Source organism: Corythoichthys intestinalis, chromosome 17 (genome assembly GCF_030265065.1).
Source record: "Corythoichthys intestinalis isolate RoL2023-P3 chromosome 17, ASM3026506v1, whole genome shotgun sequence".
NCBI lineage: Eukaryota > Metazoa > Chordata > Actinopteri > Syngnathiformes > Syngnathidae > Corythoichthys > Corythoichthys intestinalis.
The window spans coordinates 11,233,924-11,261,294 of NC_080411.1; the positions used below are offsets into that span (position 1 = coordinate 11,233,924).

A 27,371-nucleotide genomic window follows, 5' to 3' on the forward strand; every position below is an offset into this window, starting at 1 on the left:
TTGAAGTCTGGTGGTGGTGGTGGACTGCATTGGAGTCAGACAACCCCACTATGTTGTGCAGTGGCGAAATTGTTTCATATCATGACAAATGAGAATTATTTTTCAACAACTTTTTTCATGAAGAACCAAGATCTATTTGGAAAGTATTATACTAAAATAATAACAAAAATAAGGCTATGGTACACAAAGGCAGACAACACTAGCATTGCTTTATAGTTTAAATTCACAGGTGAATTTAAGATCATTTCTGAATGGCAAAGCTTAAAAAGATAACATTATTAAGACAAATGGAAAAAAGTACAGTAATTTTCTGTCTATAAGCCGCTACTTTTTTCCCTCATTTTGAATCCTTTATAGTTCTTTGTGGCTTATTTGTTGATTTATTTGGGTTAATAGGTAAGACTTTATTTGACAGCGGTGTTATAAGACTGCCATAAGACCGTCATAATTATGACATGACACTATCACGGGCATTATTGAATGCTTATGACAGATGTCATTATGTGTCATCTGGCAAATTATGTCACTAACTCCATTTATGTCCAGCTGGGAACTTTTACATCCATTCAAATGTGAGATTATTTGTAGGATCACACAAAATGAAATCCGTCATAAGCATTCATTAATGCACATGGGAGTGTCATGTCATAATTATAATGGTCTTATGACAGTTCTATTGCGCCAATGTCAAATAAAGTGTTACAAAATACCATAACTATCAATTAATGAAACAACTGGAACAGTAACTGAATTAATAAAAACAATAATAATTAGCACAGAACATGAATTTTGATATTTACATTTGTAATGCTGCAATGCATGCCGGGGGGCATGTTGGACGACAACAGTGTTGGCAGCAGAGGTTGACTGTGTCCCCCAAGGGAGCAGTGATGGCCAAATGAAGCTTCTTGAAGCAGTGAATGAAGCAATGAATGGCAGTTCATTTGTTCTTATGACAGTCTTATGATGCCTCTGACAAATAAAGTGTTACCATTTAATATCTTTTGGTGTAAATATCCCACAATACAGTGAGGACATCTGTGGCTTATCGTCCAGTGCGGCTTATCTATGAACAAATGCTGTTTTTGTGTAAATTTGGTGGGTGGCTGCTTGTAGTCAGGTGTGCCTTATAGTCATCTGGAAGTTGACTGACATCACTGTGAATAGGGCTTATGGAAGGAGGGACTGGCACATCGCCACAGGTTTCCTGACTGATTCATAGGCCACTATAGAAGGTGGTCCAGTGTTTCAACAGCAACAACAAAAATGATTTTCTTTACATTACAAGCCATCAACATGAAGTTACACATCTCCACGTCTCATGTCTCTGCAGTGACATCACATACAGCATCCTGTTTGAAGCTGTCACCACCCTGCTGGTGTTCTTCTCCTACCAGTTGTTCTGCAAAGACATCCTCAGAGATGGTTTGATCTACCGACATGTTATGAAGGGACGATGGTGAGTGCCCACTCAGACACTCACACTAGAATGACTGTCGACATGTGACCAATTTTTCCTTAAAGAAAAATAATGGAAAGTATAACAAGAGCAAAAACAACCACTTGAAGAGAAAAAAGTCTAGGCAAAGATGGCTGATAGGCTGAAACATACAGTGTGGAGAACAAGTATTTGATACACTGCCGATTTTGCTGGTTTTCCCACTTGCAAAGCATGGAGAGGTCTGTAATTTATATCATAAGTTCTCTTCAACTGAGGGATGGAATCTAATACAAAAAAACAGAAAATCCCGTTGCATGATTTTTAAATCATAAATTTGCATTTAATTGCATGAAATAAGTATTTGATACATCACAAAAATCGATCTTAATATTTGGTACAGAAACCTTTGTTTGCTATTACAGATACCAAACGTTTCCTGTAGTGCTTGACAAGGTTTGCACACACTGCAGCAGGGATTTTGTCCCACTCCTCCATGCAGATCTTCTCCAGAGCCTTCCGGTTTCGGGGCTGCTGCCGGGTAACACGGACTTTCAGCTCCCTCCATAGATTTTCTAGAGGGTTCAGATCTGGTGACTGGCTAGGCCACTCCAGGACCTTAAGATGCTTCTTACAGAACCACTCTTTAGTTGCCTTTGGGTCGTTGTCATGCTGGAAGACCCAGCCACGACCCATCTTCAGGGCTCTCACTGAAGGAAGGAGGTTGTCAGCCAAGATCTGGCGATGCATAGCCCCATCCATCCTCCCCTCAATACGGTGCAGTCGTCCTATACCCTTGGCAGAGAAGCAGCCCCAAAAAATGATGTTTCCTCCTCCATGTTTCACGGTTGGGATGGTGTTCTTGGGGTTGTACTCATCCCTCTTTTTTCTCCAAACCCGACGAGCCGAGTTTAGAACAAAAAGTTCAATTTTGGTCCCATCCGACCACATGACCTTCTCCCATTGCTCCTCTGGATCATCCAGATGGTCAGTGGCAAACTTCAGACGTGTCTGGACATGCACTGGCTTCAGCAGCGGTACCTTGCGTGCGCTGTAGGATTTTAATCCGTGACGGCGTAATGTGTTTCCGATGTTTTTCTTCAAGACTGTGATTCCAGCTCTCTTCAGGTCATTGCCCAGGTCCTGGCTTGTAGTTCTGGGCTGATCCCTCACCTTCCTCATGATCAGTGATGCCCCAAGAGGTGAGATCTTGCATGGAGCCCCAGAACGAGGCAGATTGACAGTCAACTTGAACTTCTTCCATTTTCTAATAATCGCTCCAACAGTTGTTACCTTCTCACCAAGCTGCTTGCTTATTTTCCTGTAGCCCATCCCAGCCTTGTGCTGGTCTATTATTTTATCCCTGATGTCCTTACACAGCTCTTTGGTCTTGGCCATTGTGGAGAGGTTGGAGTTTGTTTGTTTGAGCATGTGAACAGGTGTCTTTTATACAGGTAACAAGTTCAAACAGGTGCAGTTACTTCCGGTAATGAGTGGAAAACAGGAGGGGTTCTTAAAAAAGAACTAAGAGCCGAAATATTTACTAGTTGGTAATGTATCAAATACTTATTTCATGCAGTTAAATACAAATTTATTATTTAAAAATTATACAATGTGATTTTCTGGATTTTCGTATTAGATTCCGTCCCTCACAGTTGAAGAGAACTTATGATACAAATTATAGACCTCTACATGGCTTGCAAGTGGGAAAACCAGCAAAATCGGCAGTTTATCAAATATTTGTTCTCCCCACTGTACCGAGTGGATAAATACAAAGTGTAAACAATACATTCCTATGCCTTCCTTATCATATCAGAACAGGCACTTTGTCAACAAGCTAGAAAACATTAACATCAATGGCAATAAATGAATACATGTAATTATACATGATTGTATGAAATATACTGTATTCCTCTTCACACTGCAGGCGAAACAGGGACATTTGTACAACTTTTATAAATCAATCGTTTGACAGCCCTAATATTAAAATTTTTAATAGAGTTAATCACAGCTTAGAAATTAATCGTAATTAATCGCAATTCAAACAATCTATAAAATATGCCATATTTTTATGTAAATTATTGTTGGAATGGAAAGAAGAAACAAGACAGATATATACATTCAACATACTGTACATAAGTACTGTATTTGTTTATTCTTACAATAAATCCACAAGATAACATTAACATTCTGTTAAAGCGATCCATGGATAGAAAGACTTGTAGTTCTTAAAAGATACATGTTAGTACAAGTTATAGAAATTTTATATTAAAACCCCTCTTAATGTTTTCCTTTTAATAAAATTTGTAAAATTTTCAATCAAAAAATAAACTAGTAGCTCACCATTGTTGATGTCAATAATTACACAATGCTCATTGTGCTTAAACTCATAAATTCAGTCGCACCAAGGCGCCAGCAGTGGGAGACAAAAAACACAAGTAACAAGTTGACTTGACACTGTGCTGTCATTTGAATCTGTTTGAGCGGGGCATGTGCGTTAATTGCGTCAAATATTTTAATGTGATTAATTAACAAAAATTAATTACCGCCCGTTAACGTGATAATTTTGACAGCCCTAATCAATATACAATCATTTTTCGTTCTTTGGTAACCTGTCATCACATCTTTCTTCAAGATGCAGTTGCAAAGTGTCTCCTAAAAGTTGCACCCAAAAAAAAAAAAATATATATATATCAGTTCCAAAGTCTGTCCTTGACATGGACGTTCATGGATCACTTCCAGATAGTTGTGGGACTGTCGCAGGCCTCTGTCTGCTCCTCTTCGCAACCAGACAGTTTCATCATGCACATAACAAACAGTGTCTTCATGTGTTATTCCACTGCGGTCATAAAAACACGGAAACGGCCAGAAGACCATCACTTCTCTGTGACCTTTCCCTCGCTGTCTGGCAGACGAGCGCCAAGTCAGAATTTTTCGCGATGACGTCTATTCCATAAGTTTCCAACCCGAATTCCTCGTGCATTTCTGTCATTTATTACTCATGCGTCCAAATTATTTGGACAAAAGTCACTCCAAACACATTGCCCAATTCTGGACTGATAAAAGTGACATGCTCGGGTCGGAGTTCCGATACGTGATCGGAACGTGGACATCCTTAATCGTTATACCCCGGTATTTTGTTTCTTGTAGCCCTTAACTCATTCACTGCCATTGACCGCGATAGACGTTCTATCCAATTTTAACTGGGACACCTGGCATTGAGTGATCATGTTTCATTGCATATGACGGCGATAAATGTTCAATCCAATTTGAATGGGTGCCAGTAATCGATTAACCTATCAATTAATTCGAATAATCGAGTTATCGGATTAGGAATATAACAATGCAGAATTGCATGTTCATTTCACAGGAGCAATTGATGTATTTAAAATAAATTAAAAATACCTGATCATCGCCTCAAACTGTAGAAGAAAATTAATAAATGAGGATCGAAGTACAACAAAGGAACAATTGGCTAATTTATAGCTTAAATGCTATAAAATGTTAACTATTTTTTTTTTCAATGCTCTTAACAAATCTTTTAAACACACATTCCCACAAAAAACTGCTAAATATACCTCTAAAATAAATTACAAATTCATAAACAATCATATTAACTTAAACAAAAACTTACGACTTATGTTGGTCTTAACAGAGAGCAGCTGGATCCAGCCATGTTAGATGAGTTATGTCATATTCACTGTTGCCACTAGAGGGCAGTGTATTCACCCAAATCAACAAAACTAATTGCAAACACTTTCAAAACTAACCATTACAACGTCAGCCTAATTAAACTCGAAGCAGCAAAATTCGATTCGAAGCTTTTTTCTAATCGAATTACTCGAGTGAATTGATTCGGCCTGCAGCTATAGATTATTTTAGTAGTCGATTAATCGATGAACTAGTTAGTTCAAATAATCGAGTAATCGGATAAGGAACATAAAATAATTAAAATACCTGACCCTCAAACGGTATAAAAAAGTAAATAGATGAGGATATATGTACAACAAAAGAACAATTGGCTAACTTACATAGCAAAAATCCGCTATTTTAAATGCTATAAAATGCCAACGTTTTTTTTTTTTTTTTTTTTTTTTAACAATGCTCTTAACAAATAGTTCAAACACATATTCCCACAAAAATGGCTAATTATACCTTTAAACTAAATTACGAATGCATTAAAAAAACATTAGCTCAAACAAAAACTTAGCTTATGCTGGTTTTAACAGGGGGCAGCTGGATTCAGCCATGTAAAATGAGGCAGACGAGAGGGCAGTGTATCCATCCAAATCAATAAAACTACATGCAAACACTTTCAAAACAAACCATTACATAGCTACTTTAATTAAACGAATACTCGAGGTAGCAAAATTTAATTCGAATATTTTTTTCCAATCGAATACTCGAGTTAATCGATTAATCGTTGCAGTTCTAGAATTGATTAATTGTTGCAGCACTAGATTGGACATCTATCGCCGTCAATGGTAGCCAATGAGTTAATACTTCAATACATTTTGAAAACCAAATCATTTTACCCGATTCCGATCTTCTAAAAATGACATAATCGGGCCCGATTTCCTATTTCGTATTCGGATCGGGGACCTCTCTAATTTTATCCCTTGTTTCTAGCTTGTCACTGACCAGTCGCCTGGTGAAGACGCTGCTCTACAACTTTATCAGGCAGGAAAAGTGTCCGCCCCCAGCGACACACATCTTTGAGCCCAAAGCGGAGGGTGGCCTGCTTTATGGGCTGGCGTCAGGCGTGGCAAGTAAGAACACACCCACAAAATTATAAACACCTGCTTGAACTAGAATAATAAAGACTTCCACTAAATACTGACACCTATGCTGCATGTTGTAATTTTGGTGACATACACAGTAGGCCTTAATGCACAATGCAAATTTTTTTTTGTGCAGCCTTTCATATTGTAAAAACATACAAAACTCGCGGTGTGACGAGAATGCGCCCGCAACGTCACACGCATGCAGAACGCGAGTGTTTAAGTAAATATGGTCCCTTTGGGAGGCGGTCAGGTTTGACGATTTTATGCAACCGGACCCAACATTTCTTTAATCTGATACACTGAGTATGTTTACAGTGCTGGCCCAAAATAATGGCACCCCTGCAGTTGCTCAATTTCTCCCAGAAAATGATTGCAATTTTGGTCGTAATATCTTCATTTATTTTGCTTGCAATGAAAAAAACACAAAAGAGAATGAAAAAAAATTTAAATCATTATCATTTTACACAAAACTCCAAAATGGACCGTACAAAAGTATTGGCACCCTCAGCCTAATATTTAAATTAACGATGCACCGATACTAGTATCGGCAGGGGGCGCCGATCCGGCCCGAAATGGTGGTATCGGTATCGGCGAGTACCAACAAAGACGGCGCCGATACCATTTACCGGTCCATTATTATAACATTTGACCGCAGCCTTTTTTTCCTCCTGGCGCTCACTACATTGTCTCTGTGTTGCGTGATGACACGTGAACACCAAGGAGCTATCGCTATTGGCCTGCTCCAGACCAATGAGAGCAGGCCAATAGCCACTCTGACCAATGACAAGGGCGCTTTTTCATATGGAGGAAAAGCAAACCAGGAGAAATGGCGGCAGTCGGGAAATATTTCCAAAATAGAAATCCCGTCAATTAAAATCAATGGCTGCATGCGAGATGTTTCGAGATGTGGAGTTAAATTGGCCTGTTTCAATACCTCGAACCTGATAAAACATTTGAAGACGAAACATGAACGAACACGACGAGTTTGAGCCTAGAAGAGCAGGACTGCTCTCCAGAGGAAGGGCGCTGGACCGGAGCAACAATCTCTGGTCAGTTCACTCTGTCTACTTTACTTTTATTGTCTTTTACTGAAAGAAATGCCGCAGTAATTTGGGAACCTTTTCCAAAGTAGGGTTGCCACCTTTCAGAAATTGAAATAAGGGACTCCCCCCTCCCGAAAAAAAAGGAGGCTACTAATAAAGAGACAGGATGCTGTGGTCAGTTATTATTACTTATAATTGTTGGCGTCCGCAAATGCGGAAACAAGGTTGAACCTCGAAGCAGACAACAAGCGGGGGATAGGGACAAGGGTTTAATGATTGCAAACAAAAAATAACACGCGATCGCGGGATAGTAGAGATAACAAAAGGAGTCCGTGACAGCAGGTCGACGGAGCTCAATGCTACAAACTCGAAGGTTAACTAAGACAATAGGCAGCGAGCCAAAAAGCCAAAATAAAAACTCTCAAATACCTGCACAGGGTAGAGGTTACAAACGAGAGCAGCACACAAACAGAAAAAACCCAATGCAGGGGCGTAACAAGCAAATGTAGCGAGACTATAGTGCGAGATGTCAAATGGCGATCAGCAAGGCAAATATCTCGGCAGCCTTCTCTGAGATCACCCGTGCTTAAATGCTGCGTTGATGAGCCTGCATTGGATTCAGGTGCGACGTCAGGAACGCCCCCACTACCAGCCCAGCAACAAAACACAATCTAACCAGCAGCAGAATGTGATAATAATTTCATGAAAGTTTCACTGTTTGGACTTTGAGAGGTTAAAATTTTTGTATTCAGTTCATTCAGAGTTTATTATTATGATTTTATTTTTACTTTCTTACTGTTGGGCTAGTATTATACATGTTTTATTAATTTCACAAATGTAGCACTATACTGTAGCACTAGGTTTATTCAGCTATTGTCTACTAGGGTTTAGTGTACTTTTTCTTATTTTGCAAAGGTAAGCAACAGCCTGACAAAGCCTTGATAACAATGATTTCACAACCAATTATGTAGCTCTTTGGGGGGGGGGGGATTATATATGTGTGTATATATATATATGTGTGTGTGTGTAATAAACGGGGTGGTATCGGTATGGTATCGGTATCGGCCGATACTGCACAGCCAGGTATCGGTATCGGGGCCAAAAAATGGTATCGGTGCAACACTAATTTAAATGCACAACCTTTAGACAAAATAACTGCGAACAACCGCTTCCGGTATCCATCAATGAGATTCTTATAATGCTCTACTGGAATTTTAAACCTTCTTTGGCCAACTGCTCCAGGTCTCTGAGATTTGTAGGGTGCCTTCTCCAAACTGCCATTTTCAGATCTCTCCACTGGTGTTCTATGGGATTCAGGTCTGGACTAATTGCTGGCCACTTTAGAAGTCTCCAGTGCATTCTTTCATCCGTTTTCTAGTGTTTTTGAAGTGTGTTTTGAGTAATTTTCCTGCTGGAAGACCCATGACCTCTGAGGGGAGACCCTGCTTTCTCACACTGGGCCCTACATGATGCTGCAAAATTTGTTGGTAGTCTTCAGACTTTATAATGCCATGCACGCGGTCAAGCAGTCCAGTGTCAGAGGTAGCAAAGCAACCCCAAAACATCAGGGAACATCCACCATGGTTGACTGTGGGGACTAGGGATGGGAATCGAAATCCGATTCCAATTCGGAACCGGTTCCTAGTGTTTCGAGGCCTCGACATCACAATGAAAAAGCCTTAACGATCCCTTTAACGAGTCCTGAAGACGCATATTGCGTCGTGACTGTCTTGTTGTCCAAACACATCAAACTAGCATGGCGCCAAGAACCACCCGCTCCAAAGTTTGGCTACACTTCAACAGGAAAGAGGGTGAAAATGAAAGGTTATGATGGTTTAGCACGAGCATTGCAGATGTAAACATAACAATGACAGCACGTAGGTTCAAACTCTCGAAAGTGTGTCTTCACTTCACGAGGAAAAATTAAAACAAAACGACTTACAATCATTGCAAGGTGGAGATAACTGCATCGGGAGGGAAAGTGGAGATAACTGCATCGGGAGGGAATAGACTGCACTGTCCTCACAGAGACAGCTATACAGCTAGCTAAACTCCGAAATTACGATACAGAAGACGTTGGTATAATTTGCTGACTTTATTCAACGTTCACTTGAAGAGTGAAACTAAAAATAGAAATGAAACAAATCAATGTCGTCCCCAATAACAAACAGGTTTGCATCAACGTAAATCAGCGATGATTAGCGGCTAATTCAGTAATAACAAAGCAGTTAGCATGCGTTCGCTAGCATTAGCAAATCGTTCAAACCACTACACAACTGGATTTAAGTGTCCGATCGCGAGTGGAAACACACAACAACAACACAAAAGATGATACATACAGGCGTTGCCTCTGTAGATATTTTAAGAGCATTAACAAATAACGTAGGGTCGCAACAGTGCTTCCCTCTCTCACTAACTCGCTTGGATGCGGCATTTCTTCTTCTTCACGTGAGCGCGTTCTTCTTGGGGAAGGAAGCGTGAGGAAGCGCAAGGGCGCCCCCACTTGAGCGTGAAAGCACCATAAAAACTAAAAGGCATGCATTTCAATATACTGGTAAATAATACTTTAACAGGTGTCCCCAAACTACGGCCCGCGGGCCCAATACGGCCCGCCCCAACATTTGGTCCGGCCCCCTGAACAATACCAGAGAGCATTTTGATTTTTTTTTTTTTTTTCTCAATAGTGTTAATTATTTTCTGGCCTTTTTCTGTGAAGAACTCAGAGAGGGTTATTTGGTTATTATCTATTTGATTAATAGTGTTATTTTTATTAATTATTGTTATATTATTATTTTTATTTTATTTACTTTTGTTCCGTGAAATATCCAGAAAGGGTTATTTGATTGTGGCATTCTGAAAAACAATCATTTTTTACATTTAGGCACTCCTGCAATCGTCACACTTTTTCTGTTCCAAACTGACCCCGGCCCCTCATCAGAGAAGGGAAAAGTTATGCGGCCCTCACTGGAAAAAGTTTGGGGACCCCTGCAAGTTTAACACATATTGCTAACGGCAGACCAACGACCTATATGCCAATATATACCAATATTTTTTATTTCTATTAGAAAAATGTTTCAGTAAAATGTTACATTCTTGTGCATTTGCCACTTATTGCCACGGTTAATATTGAGGCTTTGGGCCTCTTTTGACCTTGTTGTGAGTTTTTAAGGTTGTGACTTCTGATTAAACAAACTCAATGCCAATCAAAACGTTTGTTCTTCTTTTTCCCCAAATTAGAATCGATAAGAGAATCGATAAAGAATCGAATCGTTAATCAATATCGATAATGGAATCGGAATCGTAAAAATCCTATCAATTCCCATCCCTAGTGGGGACCATGTTCTTTTCTTTGAAGGCCTCGTTTTTTTCCTGTTAACTCTATGTTGATGCCTTTTCCTAAAAAGCTCTACTTTTGTCTCATCTGACATTCTTACAAAACATTTTTGGCTTTTTCAGATAAGTTTTGGCAAACTCCAGCCTGGCTTTTTTATGTCTCTGGGTCAGAAGTGGAGTCTCCCTGGGTATCCTACAGAGTCCGTTTATTATTTTTTCCCTACGTACGATAGGAATATCCTCGGTTTAAAAAAAAAAAACCCTGCTAGGCTATCAGCGAAACAACTAAGCAACTAGCCGATCGACCAGCCAACCATAAACCAACTAATCAGCCAACAAACAATAAGTATTCGGCCAGTCTGCCACTTACTGACCCATTAATCAGTCAACCTTGTCTACCAACAAAGCTACCAAAGAGTTAAATAACCGTGAGTCGCCAAACGTACTTGCCCTTGATTTTACTACAGGTATTTCATTTCCAAGATTCACAAAAGGACATTTTTACAATCACGATCATTTCATTTGAGTTGAGTTTTACTCGCGCTAGGATATTGAAATGCAATTAGAATGCTAGCTATGTGAGATTTGGAAACAGCTCTGCAATATAAAGTAATTAGTTTGCTTATTTGTTTAAAGGCAATATTAGCAGCAATGCTGTTAAATTACTAAAGCAGAGCCCTGGTAGATTACAAGTGTAGCCAGTTATTTTCCTGTCTTTTATTTGATCTGCATCAATGAATAGATTAACTCGTTCATGATAGCCAATAAGTTAATTAATGCTTGTATCCTTGCATTGTGTGTGGATGGGTCGAAAGCAGTACAACTTGTTTGCCTGCTAGTTTGGTTGTACCATGCTGAATGTCTATGTGTCTTGTGTGAATGCCTGTGAGCACTGATGTGCGTTTCCCGCTGCAAAAAGGTTGCCTGGCACGGCCAGACTGTTCTCCCTGTGTTTTTCAAACACTGAGAGAATAATCTGGGACCCAGCCCATTAACGGCCTCTCGAGAAAGTACAAAATCAATCGACAAATCACATTCGTTTATTTGCGTGATGTGTTCTTAACGAGCAACGTCACTTTCCCACGTCGGAAGTCGTCTCCACAACAACACAGATGGCGAACAGGAGAGCCGAGAATATGTTCCAATCCACGGTAAAATCAGTTTTAAATGACCAAAAACACATCGACACAAGTCATTGACAACAGTCTGTCTCGCGCTAGCCATGTTGAATAAACTCCGCTCTCCTCGTATGTTTACTTCCGTGCGCAAGTCCCTCGTCCCGCCCGTCGCTGATTGGTCCACTCCGCTGTCTGTTTGCTGTGGCTTGCTCCGCCCTGGAAATTTGATCTGCTTAATGGTGGCCAGACTCAATAGCTGGAACAGCGGTGAGTCTGGAGTACCAGGCTAGCAAAAAGGCGCTCTTTGTGGGTAGGGGTGGAACCTCTGGGAACCTCATGATATAATACAATTTGCGATACAAGGCTCACAATAATAATTATACAAGTAATAAGCAAAAAGAAACAAGCTCTTTTTGTTCTTCTGCTGTGAATTGAATCGAGTTTATCACTAGTAGACGTCCAATTGGTTTGAAGTAGGAGGGTGGCAGCGAATGAATGAATGTTAATTCGTTGCCACCCTCCTACTTCAAACCGATCAGACATCTATGGCGGATATCGGCAACCAATCAGTTTAATTTTGGGGCAATCAGGTCACTTGCTGTTGATTTTCAGTCAATTCCTGTTGATTTTGGGGCGTTTCTGGGTCACTTCCTGTTGATTTTGGGTTACTGAACAGGAATTGACCCTGGAATGAATAGGCAGTGAGTCAAATTCAACAGGAAGCGACCTGTGAATACCCTAAAATGAACAGAATGAGACCGGTAAATGCCCCGAAAATCGGAAAGACTGGCTGCGAATGCTCTGGTTTTGAATGAATGAGCCTCTCAGTCGAATTGGATTGGGCGTCTATTGCCGTCAATGGCAGCCATTAAGTCAACGGAGACCCTATTGTAGTTGAAAGTCTTGGTAGCAACTAGGCATGTGCCGGTATGAGATTTTGACGGTACGATAACCGTGAGCAAAAATACCGCAGTTTCACGGTATCACGGTATTGCAATTATAGCTCCAAAATTTTGAAATGTATGGGTTTTAAAGAAGAAAAAAAAAGCTTTTTTCCATTGAACAGGATTTTTTTTCAGAACATATTTGCAAATTGGAACATGAATATAATGTGAAAACAAATAAATTAACAAAAAATAACAAATATTTTATATAAAATTAAAATAAATAGAACCTAGACTATACCCACAGCCACAGCTCAAGTTGCTCGATATTAGAGCAAGAACAAAATAATTGCTATAAAAAAGTAAAAACACTTCTAAATAAAATTAAAAATATATACTGTATGACTTTTTTTGAGGGGGAGAAGCTCAAGTAAAGTTTCGCTATTTTCAGCCACTGTGTCAAATCTAGTCTACAGGATGTCATGCCTTTGTGTTAAAAAGAACAAAGAATTCATAAGTTAATAAGTTAGTTAAAAATGTATAAGTTAGTTTTATAAGTTAGTTAAAATGCAAATATTGTTGAGGAAAGGTTTCATCTAAAAAAAAAAAAAGTGAGGAGTGAGACCTCCTTTCGCAATTAGCGATCTTTGACGCGACCCCCCCACCACCACCACCTTCATTCAAGCTTGTTTCTCACTCAGCGGCTGTGAGACATAAAACCTCGACGAAGCTGCTCTCCCAGCTTAGCCTAGGCTAACATTCGTCTTTGTAAGTTTTAGTTAGTTTGTATATTGAATTTGAAAGGAAAATGTGTGTTTTGTTTTTGGCAAACTTTTTCAGGGTACTACTGCTATCCTGTTGAACCTACTCACACGTGGAAAAATACAATTGTACAACGTTTAAAATGTATTCGTTTGTATATTTCACCACGATTTGAGAGCTCAATAAATTGAAGAAAAGTACGCCTTGTGTTTGGAGGGTTTGTTTTTGGGTTTGCTGGCTGTTTAGCAGAATAGCGTCACTGACCCTCACGGCAACAAACAGGGGAAGGGTGAGTGCTGCCACACCAAGCCACTTCGGCTGCATTTTGGCACATGAAAAATAGCGAATACCGTACTAAGGTATGACGGAAATTTTTGTGGTTTTGAACCGCGACGTTTTCACACCACAGTAAACCGTGAAACCGGTAACCGGCACTTGTCGAGTAGCAACCTGTTGGTTTTTTTTCTTTCAAACAGCGACACCTTTTTAAAACAATATATTGATTCTTGACAGGAGCATATTGATAACCTTTTGGGATACAAGTTAAATCACCATTTCAGTATTTTTTCACACCATTATTTGTAGGATGCTTGTGGCAGATTCAATCATTCAACGGCTTGTTTGAGTGTCAGTTGGTCAGTCAGTCAGTGGCTACTGATGATGATGATCTATGCTGCCCCATCCTCTTCCATAATCCCCTAGAGCCTGTCTGTCTGCAGTCGCCTCCCTTGTACACACACGCACATCAACAAAGAAGACAGGGCGATTCTTATAGTCACCGGTAGGAGACAATGCTTGTTTTATTCCTCATGTATTCTGAAGCGGGCACATTCCATTTCCATGTGGAAAATGTGGTGTTTACAATGTAAACAACAAAGCCTTTCAAGCAAAACATATAAGGGAGTTTTCACACTTTCAGCCTGATTTATTCTCAGAGCCGCTGGATGAGCTTTTGAAGTATTTTTTTTTTCTGTGCTGCTGCGTATGCATTATGGGTAAAACTGTTCATTTGAAAACTTTTTTTTTTTTAGTAGGGCAAGATTATCAGAACTGAGTGCTGGCATCTTGTCTGTTAAAACACTCGAAACATCCTAAGCCTATGGCCTGTCTTCTTTCATCTTTGTTTAGTTTAGTGTATATACTCCTTATCAGACCTCATCCAAGAGCTACATTAAAATGTCTCTCTATACACTGATAAGTCCTCAGTTTTTATTGCTTTAATTTGCATTAATTTCAATTAGGGCTGCAGCTATCGATTATTTTAATAGTCGATTAATCAATGAACTACTTGGTTCGAATAATCGAGTAATCGGATAAGGAACATAAAAAAATTAAAATACCTTAGCTGAGCCTCAAACGGTATAGAAAATAAAAAAATAAATAAAAATCTAGGTACAACAAAAGAACAATTGGCTATCTTAGTAAAAGTCCGCTAGCTTGAATGCTATAAAAATACCAACTTTTTTTATTTGTATTTTTATTTATACAATGCTCTAAATAAATGGTTCAGACACATATTCCTACAAAAATTGGCTAAATATACCTTTAAACTAAATTACGAATGCATGAACAAAAACATTAGCTCAAACAAAAACTCAGCTTATGTTGGTCTTAACAGGGAGCAAATGGATTCAGCCATGTGAATGAGGCAGACTACAGGGCAGTGTATCCACCTAAATCAATAAAACTAAAGGCAAACACTTTCAAAACAAACCATTACAACGCCACTTTAATTAAACGAATACTCGAAGCGGGAAAATTTAATTCGAATATTTTTTTCTAATCGAATACTCGAGTTAATCGATTAATCGTTGCAGCACTAATTTCAATTTCACGATGATAGTTGCTCAATTAACTTAAGAATGGGAGGTTGGAGTTGTATTTGCTAATGCATTAACATAGGCAGAGTTTGACTTTTGGGGTAGGGGGGGCACAAAATGTTAATGAACCCGAAATGAAGTTTCAGCAATAAAATTAACTTCCAAGAATAATATAATAATAAATGAAAATACGTGTTTTTTTGTTTCCCATCATTTTTGAGGGGAATTCTAAGTCAGGCTGCTTAGGACAGCTATAGTTTTCACTAGGGTTGTTCCGAGCATGTTTTTTTGCTCCCGATCCCATCGTTTTAGTTTGAGTATCTGCCGATCCCGATATTTCCCGATCCGATTGCATTTTTTTGGCTCCCGATTCAATTCCAATCATTATTCCAATAATTTTTCCCGATCATATACATTTTGGCAATGCATTAAGAAAAAAATGAATAAAACTCGGACGAATATATACATTCAACATACAGTACATAAGTACTGTATTTGTTTATTATGACAATAAATCGTCAAGATGGCATTTACTTTATTAACATTCTTTCTGTGAGAGGGATCCACGGATAGAAAGACTTGTAATTCTTAAAGGATAAAGGTGACTTTGTATATTGTGACTAAATATTGCCATCAGGGGCAGCAGAAGACAGATGTAATTTATTGTTTTACTTAACCTGGATCTGACTGGTTAGAGGACCGGCGCAGCGTGTCAAATACGCAGCACTCAGCTGTGCACTACTCGGCACTTGTATTCCATGAAGCCGGAGGTGTTTAATCATATTAGTCATGCAGCCACCTTTGCATGATATATCTGTGTTGCAAATGTTGCACTGAGCTGACTGGTCATTTTTCGTTGTGGAGTTGAGCCAAACTTTTGAGCGCTGCCGCACCGTGTCTATGGTTGAAATCAAGTTGCAATGCAAAAGCACACACTTCATGTGGCTTCTTTTTCGTGGTGTTCGGCAGCTATTTTTTTCCCGACCGGCGGTCAAAGCATTGAAACGTTGAATCGAAATTTAAAAATTCGAAATGTTCCGGGAGAATTGGAGTGTTAGTCCCGGAACCCATCAATGCTCGATGACAAATCCTAATTATGACCAATAGGGGTTGCAGGATCTTATGGCGCGACATTTAAAAGCCAAAAGCAGGAAGTAAATTTGCCTCTCATATCCTAAAATTTCTTACTTAACAAGAGGCAATATTTTCCCGTTGAGGCGTGGCATAACCTGAAAATTCGGAAGTAGAGGAACCACTTTACATGGCAAAGCACTGAACCTGAGATGGCTACATGAGAGCATTTCTATTCAAACAGGTCCTCAGGTAAGAATTTGAAAGAACCAAAACCCAGATTTGTGTTTCATTGTGTCGGCTTCTGTGTCTGTGTGTGACCTTCTCCGTTCCTTGCTTTTCACTCCCCTCCTCTGTTTGTCTGGTCAAAGGCGACGCAGTCCCAGCAGTTATTTATGGATAACAAATAGCCGTCGCTTAGGTAGAATAAAGCTCAGTGAATGTGTGTGAGAGAGCGCAGGAAATGTGGCACCCTGACCAGGCTTCAGTGACACAGTCAGGCTAGTCACTCTGGTGCCGGTGATGCTGTGAACAAGGGCTGTGTCACAGGTTGGCGCCGTTTCTATTGAGATCTTGTTTTTTCTCAGGCAGAAAACATGTGAGAGAATGCTGGTTCTGTGCTATAATAACTCCTCCCTCCCTCAGAAGAGTCCATTTTTGGGACACAATCCCCAAAATATAGCACCAGAATTTTTTTTTTTTTTTTTAAATACTAATATTTTAAAGCCCAGTGTCTATTTTACTGTATGTAGTTGTTGATGAACTGAGCTATAGAATTAGCCTGTGTTTTAACCTTCCCCACTAGATGGCAACATGTCTACTTGGCACCAATTATCAGGCTGAACTAAGAGCAGACTTCCTATCAGAATCACGACCCTGCTCCACACTTGCATCATCACAGCTAGCCTGTGGCTAGACGTCCAGGAGCCAGAGGGCGGTCATCCGTAGGCCTTAATGCTCATGCTTCTCTTGACGCTTTACCAAGCCCGCACTTCAGTCAAGAAACTCAACCACCCCACACACCAGTAAAAACAAAATAATTTTTTCCCTCTGGCGCCAACTTTGTTGTTTCTCATCTCGAACGCCGCAAAAGGGTCAGCTGTGATTCCATTGTGCTCATTCTGGCATTGATTACATCAAGTCTGGCGGCTCATTTCCTTTTGCATTCATTCTCTCATCGAGCATAAATCAGCCTGGCTTTATTAAACAGCAAGGTTGGCACTCACGATCTAAAGATTAGAGCGATATGACAGACTATTAGCCGTACCTTTAATTTACAGCTCAAATGCACCAGAATTTACGACCTGTTGACGCCCGCCACTTGAACGGCGAAACGGGTCTACCTAATTAAGCATCCCTCACAGTAGGAGTGCCATGTTTTGCTGTATTTCAACCACTGGAACTTTATCTCAGATCAAGGAACTTTTATATAACCATTGTGTTTGAATCATGAGACTATTGTCGAAATTTAGTACTGCATTCCTTTATCAGGCCTAAAATTATGATCATACTAGATTGGAACAATTTGAGCTCTTTCACATACAGTGGTGCCTCTACTTACAAAGTTAATTGGTTCTGGAATTAGTTTTGTTAACTGGAAAGTCCGTAAGTAGAGACACGTTTTCAACGTAAATGGCCTAATTCGCTCCAAGCCCCCCAAAATTCAGACATAAATGTTGTATAAAGTGTAAAAATTAGGGCTGTCAAAATTATCGCGTTAACGCACGGTAATTAATTTTTTAAATTAATCACGTTAAAATATTTGACACAATTAACGCACATGTCCTGCTCAGAAAGTATTCTGCCTTTTGGTAAGTTTTACAGCAAGGCTTTTTGTGCTGTCCAACAGCGAACTCTTGTGGTCGCTTTGCGACATGGTTTATTGTTTTCTTGCCAGTTCATTATGGCTGCACGACGTCTCGGGCTGATAATGTTGTGCTTATATGATCCTTGGACAAGATTTGTCCGTAAGTATGGTTGTTGTAAAGAATGTACATATTATGTTAGTAAGCGAAATGTTATATTTTTTGTATGAGACGCTTTTTGTTTATGTTTAGTGAATCTGTATAGCGTGCTAAGCTAACGTTGTTGCTGATGCAATGCTTGTGTACTTTTATTTTGTAGTTTTACGACGGTCTAAAGAGGACAATGGTTTGAGGCCATTTTATTAATAAATCAGATGAAAAAGGAAGAAGTCTAATTATTAAGGCGTCGTTCACTAGCTGTCTAGCTTTGGAAAAAGTAGACGCTTCGGAGTGAGGACAGCATAGACAGATTTAAATGACAGTAGAGTGAAATGCCCACTACAGTCCTTATGTACCGTATGTTGAATGTATATATCCATCTTGTGTCTTATCTTTCCATTCCAACAATTTATTTGACAGAATACAGTATATATATAATTTACAGAAAAATATTGCATATTTTATAGATGGTTTGAATTGCGATTAATTGCGATTAATTACGATTAATTAATATTTAAGCTGTAATTAACTCGATTAAAAATTTTAATCGTTTGACAGCCCTAGTAAAAATGCATCAAAACATGTAAGAAATACATGTTAAGTTATTGCACAATAAACATAAAATGAGAGTTGTGCATAATTCAAGGGATCCACGGATAGAAAGATTGATAGTTATTAAAAGATAAACGTTATTATGAGTTAAAATAATTTGATATTGAAACCCCTCTTGATGTTTTCGTTTTGATACAGTTTGTAAAATTAGTTTAACTAGTAGGTCACCATTGTTGTTGACGGCGCTGGGCGGTGACATCACATGGTTACGCTGCCGGGCATCCAGACGATGATTCTAGTGACATAAACATGTCATCTGTTCAACCCTTTCAATTTAAACCTGAGAAGGACATTTATGAGCATGACAGCACTGTCGATATTTCACAAAATGAGCAGCAAAAGCAAAACGAACAGGAAAGACAGGATGAGACCAGACGAGAGTAGGGAAAAAAAGTGTTCTACCAAAATGTGCTACACCGGTGAAACGTCCTCCAAGAGGTGAATTTGACAACCAAAGTACTACAGTGCGCTTTCAGCTTGTTTTGTTTAGATACAGACAGAACATACAAAAGATGCCTTAAGAAAATACTTATCTTTCCTCCTAAAACCAGCGAAATGCAAAGAAAACAGCTTTTGGTTATACTGTACCTATAAAGCACAACATATTTTACACATACATTAGGCTATTGCATGTAACAAGGCATGAACAAGAAACTGATTTTCATTCAAAATTATATACATTTTTTAATGATGTGCAAAATAACAAAAACACAAGTAACCCCAACCTCCATCTCCAAATTGTTATTGTACCTTATTTCCTCACATATAAATGCAAAACCTCAATTTTAGTTGTTTGTTACCTCTCTGGTTTGTTCTTTTATTTCTTTTGTTGTTGTTGTTATACAAAACGTGCATTTCAACAAATCAGAGCTCACTATCCATCATGTAAGTCTGTCGGTAGACATGTGCCGATTATTGGTTTTAAGGTATAACGTGGTTTGAAAACATCAGGGTTTCAAAACCGCAAAAAAAAAAAGCTCATACCGTCCCTAAGGTATTAGCTATTTTTTATGTCCCAAAAATGCATGGAGAAGTCCCTCGCTTACAGCTCCAAGGCTCAACCCTCCCTCAGTGTTGGCTTAGAGGAGGCCCAACTGAGATGTAAAACCTTTTTGTTGAGGGTGGCTGCCAGGGAGGCAATACATCCAATCTGATTTCGCATTCATACAAAATTAAAGATTAGTAAACACTGTCATGAACGTTTCCCAACAGGTACGAGAGTTAACTCCAGTATGTTTAGTGTGTCTAGCGGTGGTAAAACATGTGTTTTTTATCTCTCTGGCAACAGTTTTTGTTGAGAAAGTGAGTGTGTATAATGTAAACATGATACGAGTCATACACACATGCTTTTTATGGAAATTAATTCAATTATTTTTGTTCTGAACTTCTGATGGTAATTATAGTTGAGCTGTGACTGTGGCTTAGACTCAACGAAAGGACTGCATTTATTTGAATTTGATTTAGAATATTTTGTTATTTTTAAAAATTCAATTTAACATTATATATACAGTATATAGTATGTCCCAATTTGCTAATATGTTTTGAAAAATAAAAATTCTGTTCAATGGAAAAAAAGTATTAAAAAAAAAATAAATTTTTTTGAACCCAGATATAGTAACACATTTTAGAGCTGTAATTGCAACACAGTAATACCGTGATATTTTGGCTTCAGGATATCATACCGGCACATGCCTATCTGTCAGCCAGTTGAGAGAACAACTGAGTCCACGGCGATTTGCTGCGCTCATGCACACATCGACGTTTCTCACCAGACTAAGATACCCTGAGCCTGAGCCACCGGGCAGAACTCCATGGAATAAATTAATAATAAATATCAGTGAAAACTGATTATGCTAAACAAGCACTTTATTAGGCTTGTTGTAAACACCTGTGTATGTACATCTGATGTTAGTTGATCGTTTTCTTCTTCGAGATACTTTACATGTGTGGCGGCCTCGCAGGGTTTTTTTTAAAAATGGGGTTTTAACAGTTGCCGTCATATTTTCGGGATCGAAGCACTGTTCCGGCCCTGAATTTTTCACCGAAACTGCGTACCGGAATGATCCTGCCCAGTTTCTCCACTGATTATTGGATAATTAAAATTATTTAAATGGAGTACAAATACAAATATCAAATTGACCAACATTTTTTTCTATGGCTAAACCAGTATTCAGATAATATCTAAAATATATATATAATAACAAATTAGGGCAAAGTTTGCGTAGAAATTACCTGTACTAAATTGTTTCTCCTTGTTAAGTAGCACACAGGTTTATATGATGAATAGATTCAATATTTTATACCACCGTTACTGGGACCTACAACCTGTAAAACTTAATTTTGTTTTTGATTTGTTTTTTTTTAAAATCTGTTTGAGAAGGGAGGTAAAAACAAACAACTAAAATAATCTGCTTGCACAAGGGGTGCACACCCTTTAAATAACTAGCATGTGGTTTTGTAACTTATGTTAAAGGAAAACATTGTCAGCACCGTATTTTTTTGGACTATAGGTCACATCCAAGTATAAGTCACACCAGCCCAAAAATGCACAATGAATAGGGCAAAGACCATATGTAAGTCGCACTGGAGACTCATTTTTGGGGGAAATTTATTTGATAAAATCCAACACCAAGAACACACGTCATCTTGAAATGCAATCCAAAATAAAAATACAATAGAGAACAACAGCGTATTTTATTATTTGCAGCTTGTAATGTGTAGAATATGATTGTCTTTTCGGTGCCATTTAGTGCAGCCCTTCTCAGTTGTTTTTATAAGTTACCGCCAATTTTGAAACACTGGCCTTGAGCGCCCTCTTGCGGTTTAATGTGAAAATAAGATGTGGAAGGATATGATAATGGGTTAATAATAATTTTACACGTAAATCCCACCCCTGACCAAACTATGAAAAAAAACTGATTTATAGTCTGAAAAATACATCATATCCCTACATGTCAGTTCCCTTGATGGATATCCAAGGTGTATTTAGTCTGACAAACATTTTGGGAACAAAGGACTTTTTTGGCTAGTCTGCGTCCGTCCGTTTGAATCCATCTGTTTGACAATATGACGCTTCGAGTGAGGATGTGGCCTGCTATGTTAGCCCTTCCCTCAACCGACTGTTTTTCTGCCATGTGCTCACCATTTGTGATAAAAATTTAGAAGTTCTCCAGTATTTCTAACACTATATTGTATAGGAGTAGGAACTTCTGGGTACCTCGCGATACAATTTGCGATACAAGGCTCACCATAACGATGATTTCACAATATGGTGATACAACAGTTATCAATACATTGATCAGCAAATCATTCAACAAGCTATTTCCATCCTTCTGCTCTGAATTGGAATGAGTTTATCACGAGTAGACGTCCAATCCTTTTGAACTGGGAGGGTGGAAGCGAATGCAATCCCTGCCAGTTCAAACGGATTGGACGTCTATGGCCGTCCGTGGCCAGCCAATGCCAGGAAACAAGTTCATTTTGGGGCATTTCACGTCTATTTCTGTTTATTTTTGGTCACTTTCTTTTTCTTTTTAGGCTATTTACGGGTCACTTCCTGTTGATTTGGGGTCACTGAAAAGAATGTGGCTCAAAAATGTCTTCAAATGAATGGGAATAGACTCAAAATCAATAGGAAGTAACCTGTAAATGCCCTCAAATTAAAAATGCCTCCATGTAAATGCCCACAAACCCGTCCAATTCAGTCAAAATGAATTGGATGTCTAGCGCCGTCAATGGCAGCCATTGAGCTCACTTAGACACTATTCTTATGGAAGATTATTGTAGCAACCAGCTGTTTTTTTTTTTTTTAATATAACCGTGACACCCTTTTAAAAACGATATATGGATTCTTGGTTGGAGCATATTGATAACATTTTGTCCAACAAAGTATCACCATAAATCACCTTTTCGATATATTGTCACACTAATTTTGTATGTCTTCAGGTGGTTTATGGAGTGTCTTCACCTTGGGTGGAGCTGGAAGCAAAGCCGTGGGGGACCTGGAGCACAATCCCTTACCATTGTCCAATCAGAGCCTCCTGTTACTGCTCGTTCTGGCCAACATGACTGATGGGCCTGACTGGCCCAATCCCTACCGCCAGGCTATAACCTGCTTCAGAAACACACAAGGTAATGGGGAAGTTAGCAGTTACACTTAAAATTCAAGTTACCACTGTGTGTGTATTATTTACATGTTGGTATATTTTTGTATTGTGTACAGTATGTTGTCATTCCCTGGAATGACTGATATAGTGTATTTTGATTGGCTAAATTTTTGTCATGGCCAGTAGTCATAGCACCCCTTGTGGTTTTTGGGTTCATGCATTGTCATCATTTTTTCTTTCGCAAAAGCTCTTAGTTATGGTTACTAAGACGACAAACTTTATGACTCTTAACGACACAAACCATTGCAGGCAGACCTACACACTGCATATAATTCTACGTGCAAGTCAGGCAAGACAGCTCGCTAGTTAGTCTCTTAACTTGGCTTTATTTTACCTTAAGAAATCACGTATGTCTGCTTGTTTATTTCGAAGACATTTAACTGGGAGTGAAACCAGTTTTTTTTTTTTTTTTTGCTTTAGGAAGGGAAAGAACTGCACTCCCCTAGAAAACAGTGGCGGATGCTGGTTTTTCAGAGAGGGGTAGCTCAAAGTGTGTCCGCCTGTGAGTGCTTTGTGACAGTGGAGGGGCTCAGCGACACCCGCTGCTCAGTAGGGAAAGAAACTAGAGTGCCAGAAGTCTCCAAACACAAGTAGCTACAATAGAAAAAACACCACAAATAAGCTATGGAGCCCTTAAAGGGACATCGACAGAAATAAAATAAATTTAAGCAATCTGGTGCGCACTAGAAACAGTCTGGTAAACATTAGCATTATATAGAATTTAAGCTAACAGACGTTTGCATTGTTGCAATTGGCTAATTTGCATAGCAAAAGTCAGCTAGCTTAAATGCTATATAATAGGCCTGAACGATATTGGAAAAAAACTATCGCTGCCATTTTTTGGGGGTTTGCGATATATTGCGATATTATATTGCGATATTAAAAAAAAATGTATATGTATATTTTTTTAAAAGACATTTTTACTAGATGACTTGAATAGCTGTTTGGAAAGACTTTGGATGACTCATCATGACCACAGTGTACAGTATTCCATCGTTTTTCGCGGTTAATAGGGACCAGAACCCGCCGCGATAATTGAAAAACAGCAAAGTAGCGCATACCCCCCCTCCTCATTTTTGTGTGTGTGCGTGTGTGCTCAATGTATTTATTCAGATCTGGCACTGGAAAGAGATACATATAAGCAGTGTTGTTAATTTTACTTTAAAAAAGTAATTAATTACAGTTACAAATTACTTCTCCCAAAAAGTAATTGCGTTAGTAACTCAGTTACCTGAATTTAAGAGTAATTAGTTACTTGGCAAAGTAACTAGTGATAATTTTCATGTTTTTTTTTTTCCTCAAAAAAAAAAAAAAAAAAGGTCACACAATGTGAAGTTTAAAGGGTTTTTGGGACAATTGGCCCTAGCCCAATTCTTTACCCTCCACTTAACTAGACGCAAGGGTATTGCGATAACTAGATAGTAACCTTTGCTATGTGTGGAAATCATTTAAAGTTGTGAATTAACCGTTAAAGTTGTTAAAATTGCTCCCGCTATTGCATTAGTTCCCTTCTGTCTACTTTCAACATGTGTAAGTTTTAAAACTGTTTCATCATTAAAAGATAGATTTAAGTCAAGATTTTTCCGATTTAGGACCATTTTAGATTTAAAAAAAAAAAAAAAAAAAGTAGGTTCGCTAGGAAGGATCTCTACAACAGAGCCTTCCTGAGAGGTCTACTGCTTTAAGATGGCAGCTGTTTACTAACGCATGTAGTCCTTAAAACATGTTGCCAATGCAGCCGTGCCTATCATATGCATCTAGTTCTACAATATGTGATATGTACCGTATCATGTGGGCGTAGTTTGTAAGCTACAGTCAGGTATTGTTGGAGCCACCTAGCATCGCGTTTGCAACGGCGTCTTCCCCACTCCTACTCTGCTCTCTCGTCTCCGTGAGTCCGTCTCTCTGACTTTTTTTATTCAACCAACTTAGTAACGCATAGTAACGCACGCCTTTCCCGCCTCAGTAACGGAAACGGCGTTGCCAAGATGAGAAAAGTAATTCATTAGATTACTCACTACTGAAAAAAATAACGCCGTTAGTAACGCCGTTATATTGTAACGCCGTTATTAACAACACTGCATATAAGACATGTTTTTTCTCACTTTTTTCCCCAAAGTATGATTTTAAAAAATGTGTATAATAAATGCTTTTTAAGCACTTCAAATGTAATAAGTATGATCAGTTTTAAACACAACTGCCCCACTTAATCATTTTTAAAGAAGAATAAAGTACTGTAGTAGAAAAATGCTTGGCTTTATTAAATGCTTCTGTTCTCTTGGAGTGACATGTAGAAATTACAAACTCCTCATAATCACTTCTGGCGCTTATTTTATATGTCTCGAATGTCTCCACATTCTCCCCCCACAGACACACACATTAATTCCAGCCCGCGCTTTTTTGCAGAAACTGTTTAACAAGTTAAACGATGATTGACAGATTGCTGCCCGGCTTCTTTGACGAGATCAAAGCCATCTTTAACTTTAATAAGCAAGTGCCGCAGTGACTGAGAGCTGGGAAAGGGGGTGAGAGAGGCTGTGCGAGTGAATGAAGCAGATCAAAGGTTTGTGGATTGGCATAAAAAAAAAAATATATATTTTTTTAAAACTATCGCGCGTCCTTGCGATGGGACTATCGCGCATGTGCACATCGCGATGGCGATGTTTAAACGATATATCGTTCAGGCTTACTATATAATGCTAATGTTTAAAACAATTGTCAAACTTGCATTACAAGAGTCTGCTAGCTTAAATGCTATATAATGCTAATGTTTACAACAAATGGCTAACTTTCATAGCAAAAATCCGCTAGCTTAAATGCTATATAATGCTAATGTTTACCAGTTGGTTTTTATGGTGCGCACCAGATTGTTTGATTTATTCGATTTCTGTCGATGTCTGTTTAGGGTCTCTGTAATAAGCTCTGTTTTTCACTAGTCGTTTTTAACAAAGCAAGTGTCACTAGTAGGCATGTGCCGGTTACCGATTTCACGGTTTACCGTGGTGTGAAAACGTCACGATTTCAAAACCACTAAAATTTTCCGTCATACCGTTAAATGGTATTTTTCATGTGCCAAAAATGCAGCCAGAAGTGGCTTGGCGCAGCAGCGCTCACCCCTTCCCGTTTGTTGCTCTTTGTGTCAGTGACGCTATTCTGCTAAACAGCCAGCGAACCCAAAAACAAACACTCCAAACACAAGGCGTAATTTTCTTCACTTTATTGAGCTCTCAAATCGTGGTAAGGTAAATATACAAAATGAATACATTTAAAACATACAATTGTATTTTTACACGTGTGAGTAGCTTCAACAGGTTAGCACCATGAAAAAGTTCGCCAAAAACAAAACACATATTTTCCTTTCAAATTCAATGGACAAACTAACTAAAAACTTACAAAGATGAATGTTAGCCTTGGCTTGGCTGGGAGAGCAACTTCGTCGAGGTTTTAAAGTGCATGTGACACGAAAAAGCATGCTTATTTCATAATACATGCGGTATTTTATGCTCCTGAATGATATGGACCGCTTTGATGTGTGTGGAAGCGATCGCTGTATTTCTTTAGTTTTTTGAATCCCGCGCCATGAAAATGAGTGACTTCCAGTTTCGGTCTTGCATTGAGGAGGAGGGCGCTGTGACGTGTACGGGAGAAGGACTCCTCTTCACTATACAGCCTGTTGTGTATGAGGACAAAGGATTCAGCTGATTTTTCGGATTAATACGTTTATTTTTCGCATCACCCCAGCCAAACGGCTGCAGAAAAATCTTACTGTATGAAGGAGAGGCGTGTGCGCCTTTTTGGAGTTTCAAAAGGTTCCCATTCACCGTGGCTATTGGCCAAAACAAGCCCTACTACTGTGGGACCATTGGACTTATGAGGAAGTAAGTAAACATCTTGTTTTGTATTATGTCAAATACGAATACAGCGATTACAAAGTAAACACTACAAACTTTCTTTAAATAAAGGATTACTTACGTTTGATCATTTATAGGCATGTAAAAAGCTCTCCTCATGCACATTAGCTGCACGTTAGCTGCACAACAACTACAGCCGCCCTCCTCCGGCAACGAGCTATAAATTGCTCTCATCCGGGCGGTTTGCCGATCCGCGGAGACAATCGACAACCCAGTCGTCATGTCAAATAATCCGGGCTAGTTATGTGTGATTTTCCGCTTCGAAGACTTTGAAACATCACTCGGTTCGGGTTAGCATGTCGGCTAGCTGTCACGCCTCTTGGTTTGTTTACATTCTCCGAAGCCGGGGAAGGGAAATGACACATGTCCAATTTAGGTGTCATAAAATATCGTTCGGGAGGTGCGACAATAAAGGTGAAGTCGACAGTTTTGACCATTATGGAGTAATTTTGTCATGTCGTCCTG

The 27,371-nt window shown here is 39.0% G+C and overlaps 1 protein-coding gene across 2 annotated transcripts in view; it reads left to right on the forward strand.

The window, feature by feature from the left end:
• The window catches only part of dym (dymeclin), a 145,053-nt gene that overhangs the window by 20,526 nt on the left and 97,156 nt on the right, over positions 1-27,371 (forward strand). For both annotated transcript variants that reach the window (XM_057818417.1, XM_057818416.1), the window contains exons 7-9: positions 1,334-1,459; positions 6,068-6,207; positions 22,775-22,960. In XM_057818417.1, coding sequence (XP_057674400.1) covers positions 1,334-1,459; positions 6,068-6,207; positions 22,775-22,960 — 452 coding nt within the window. The remainder of the gene's footprint in view (positions 1-1,333; positions 1,460-6,067; positions 6,208-22,774; positions 22,961-27,371) is intronic.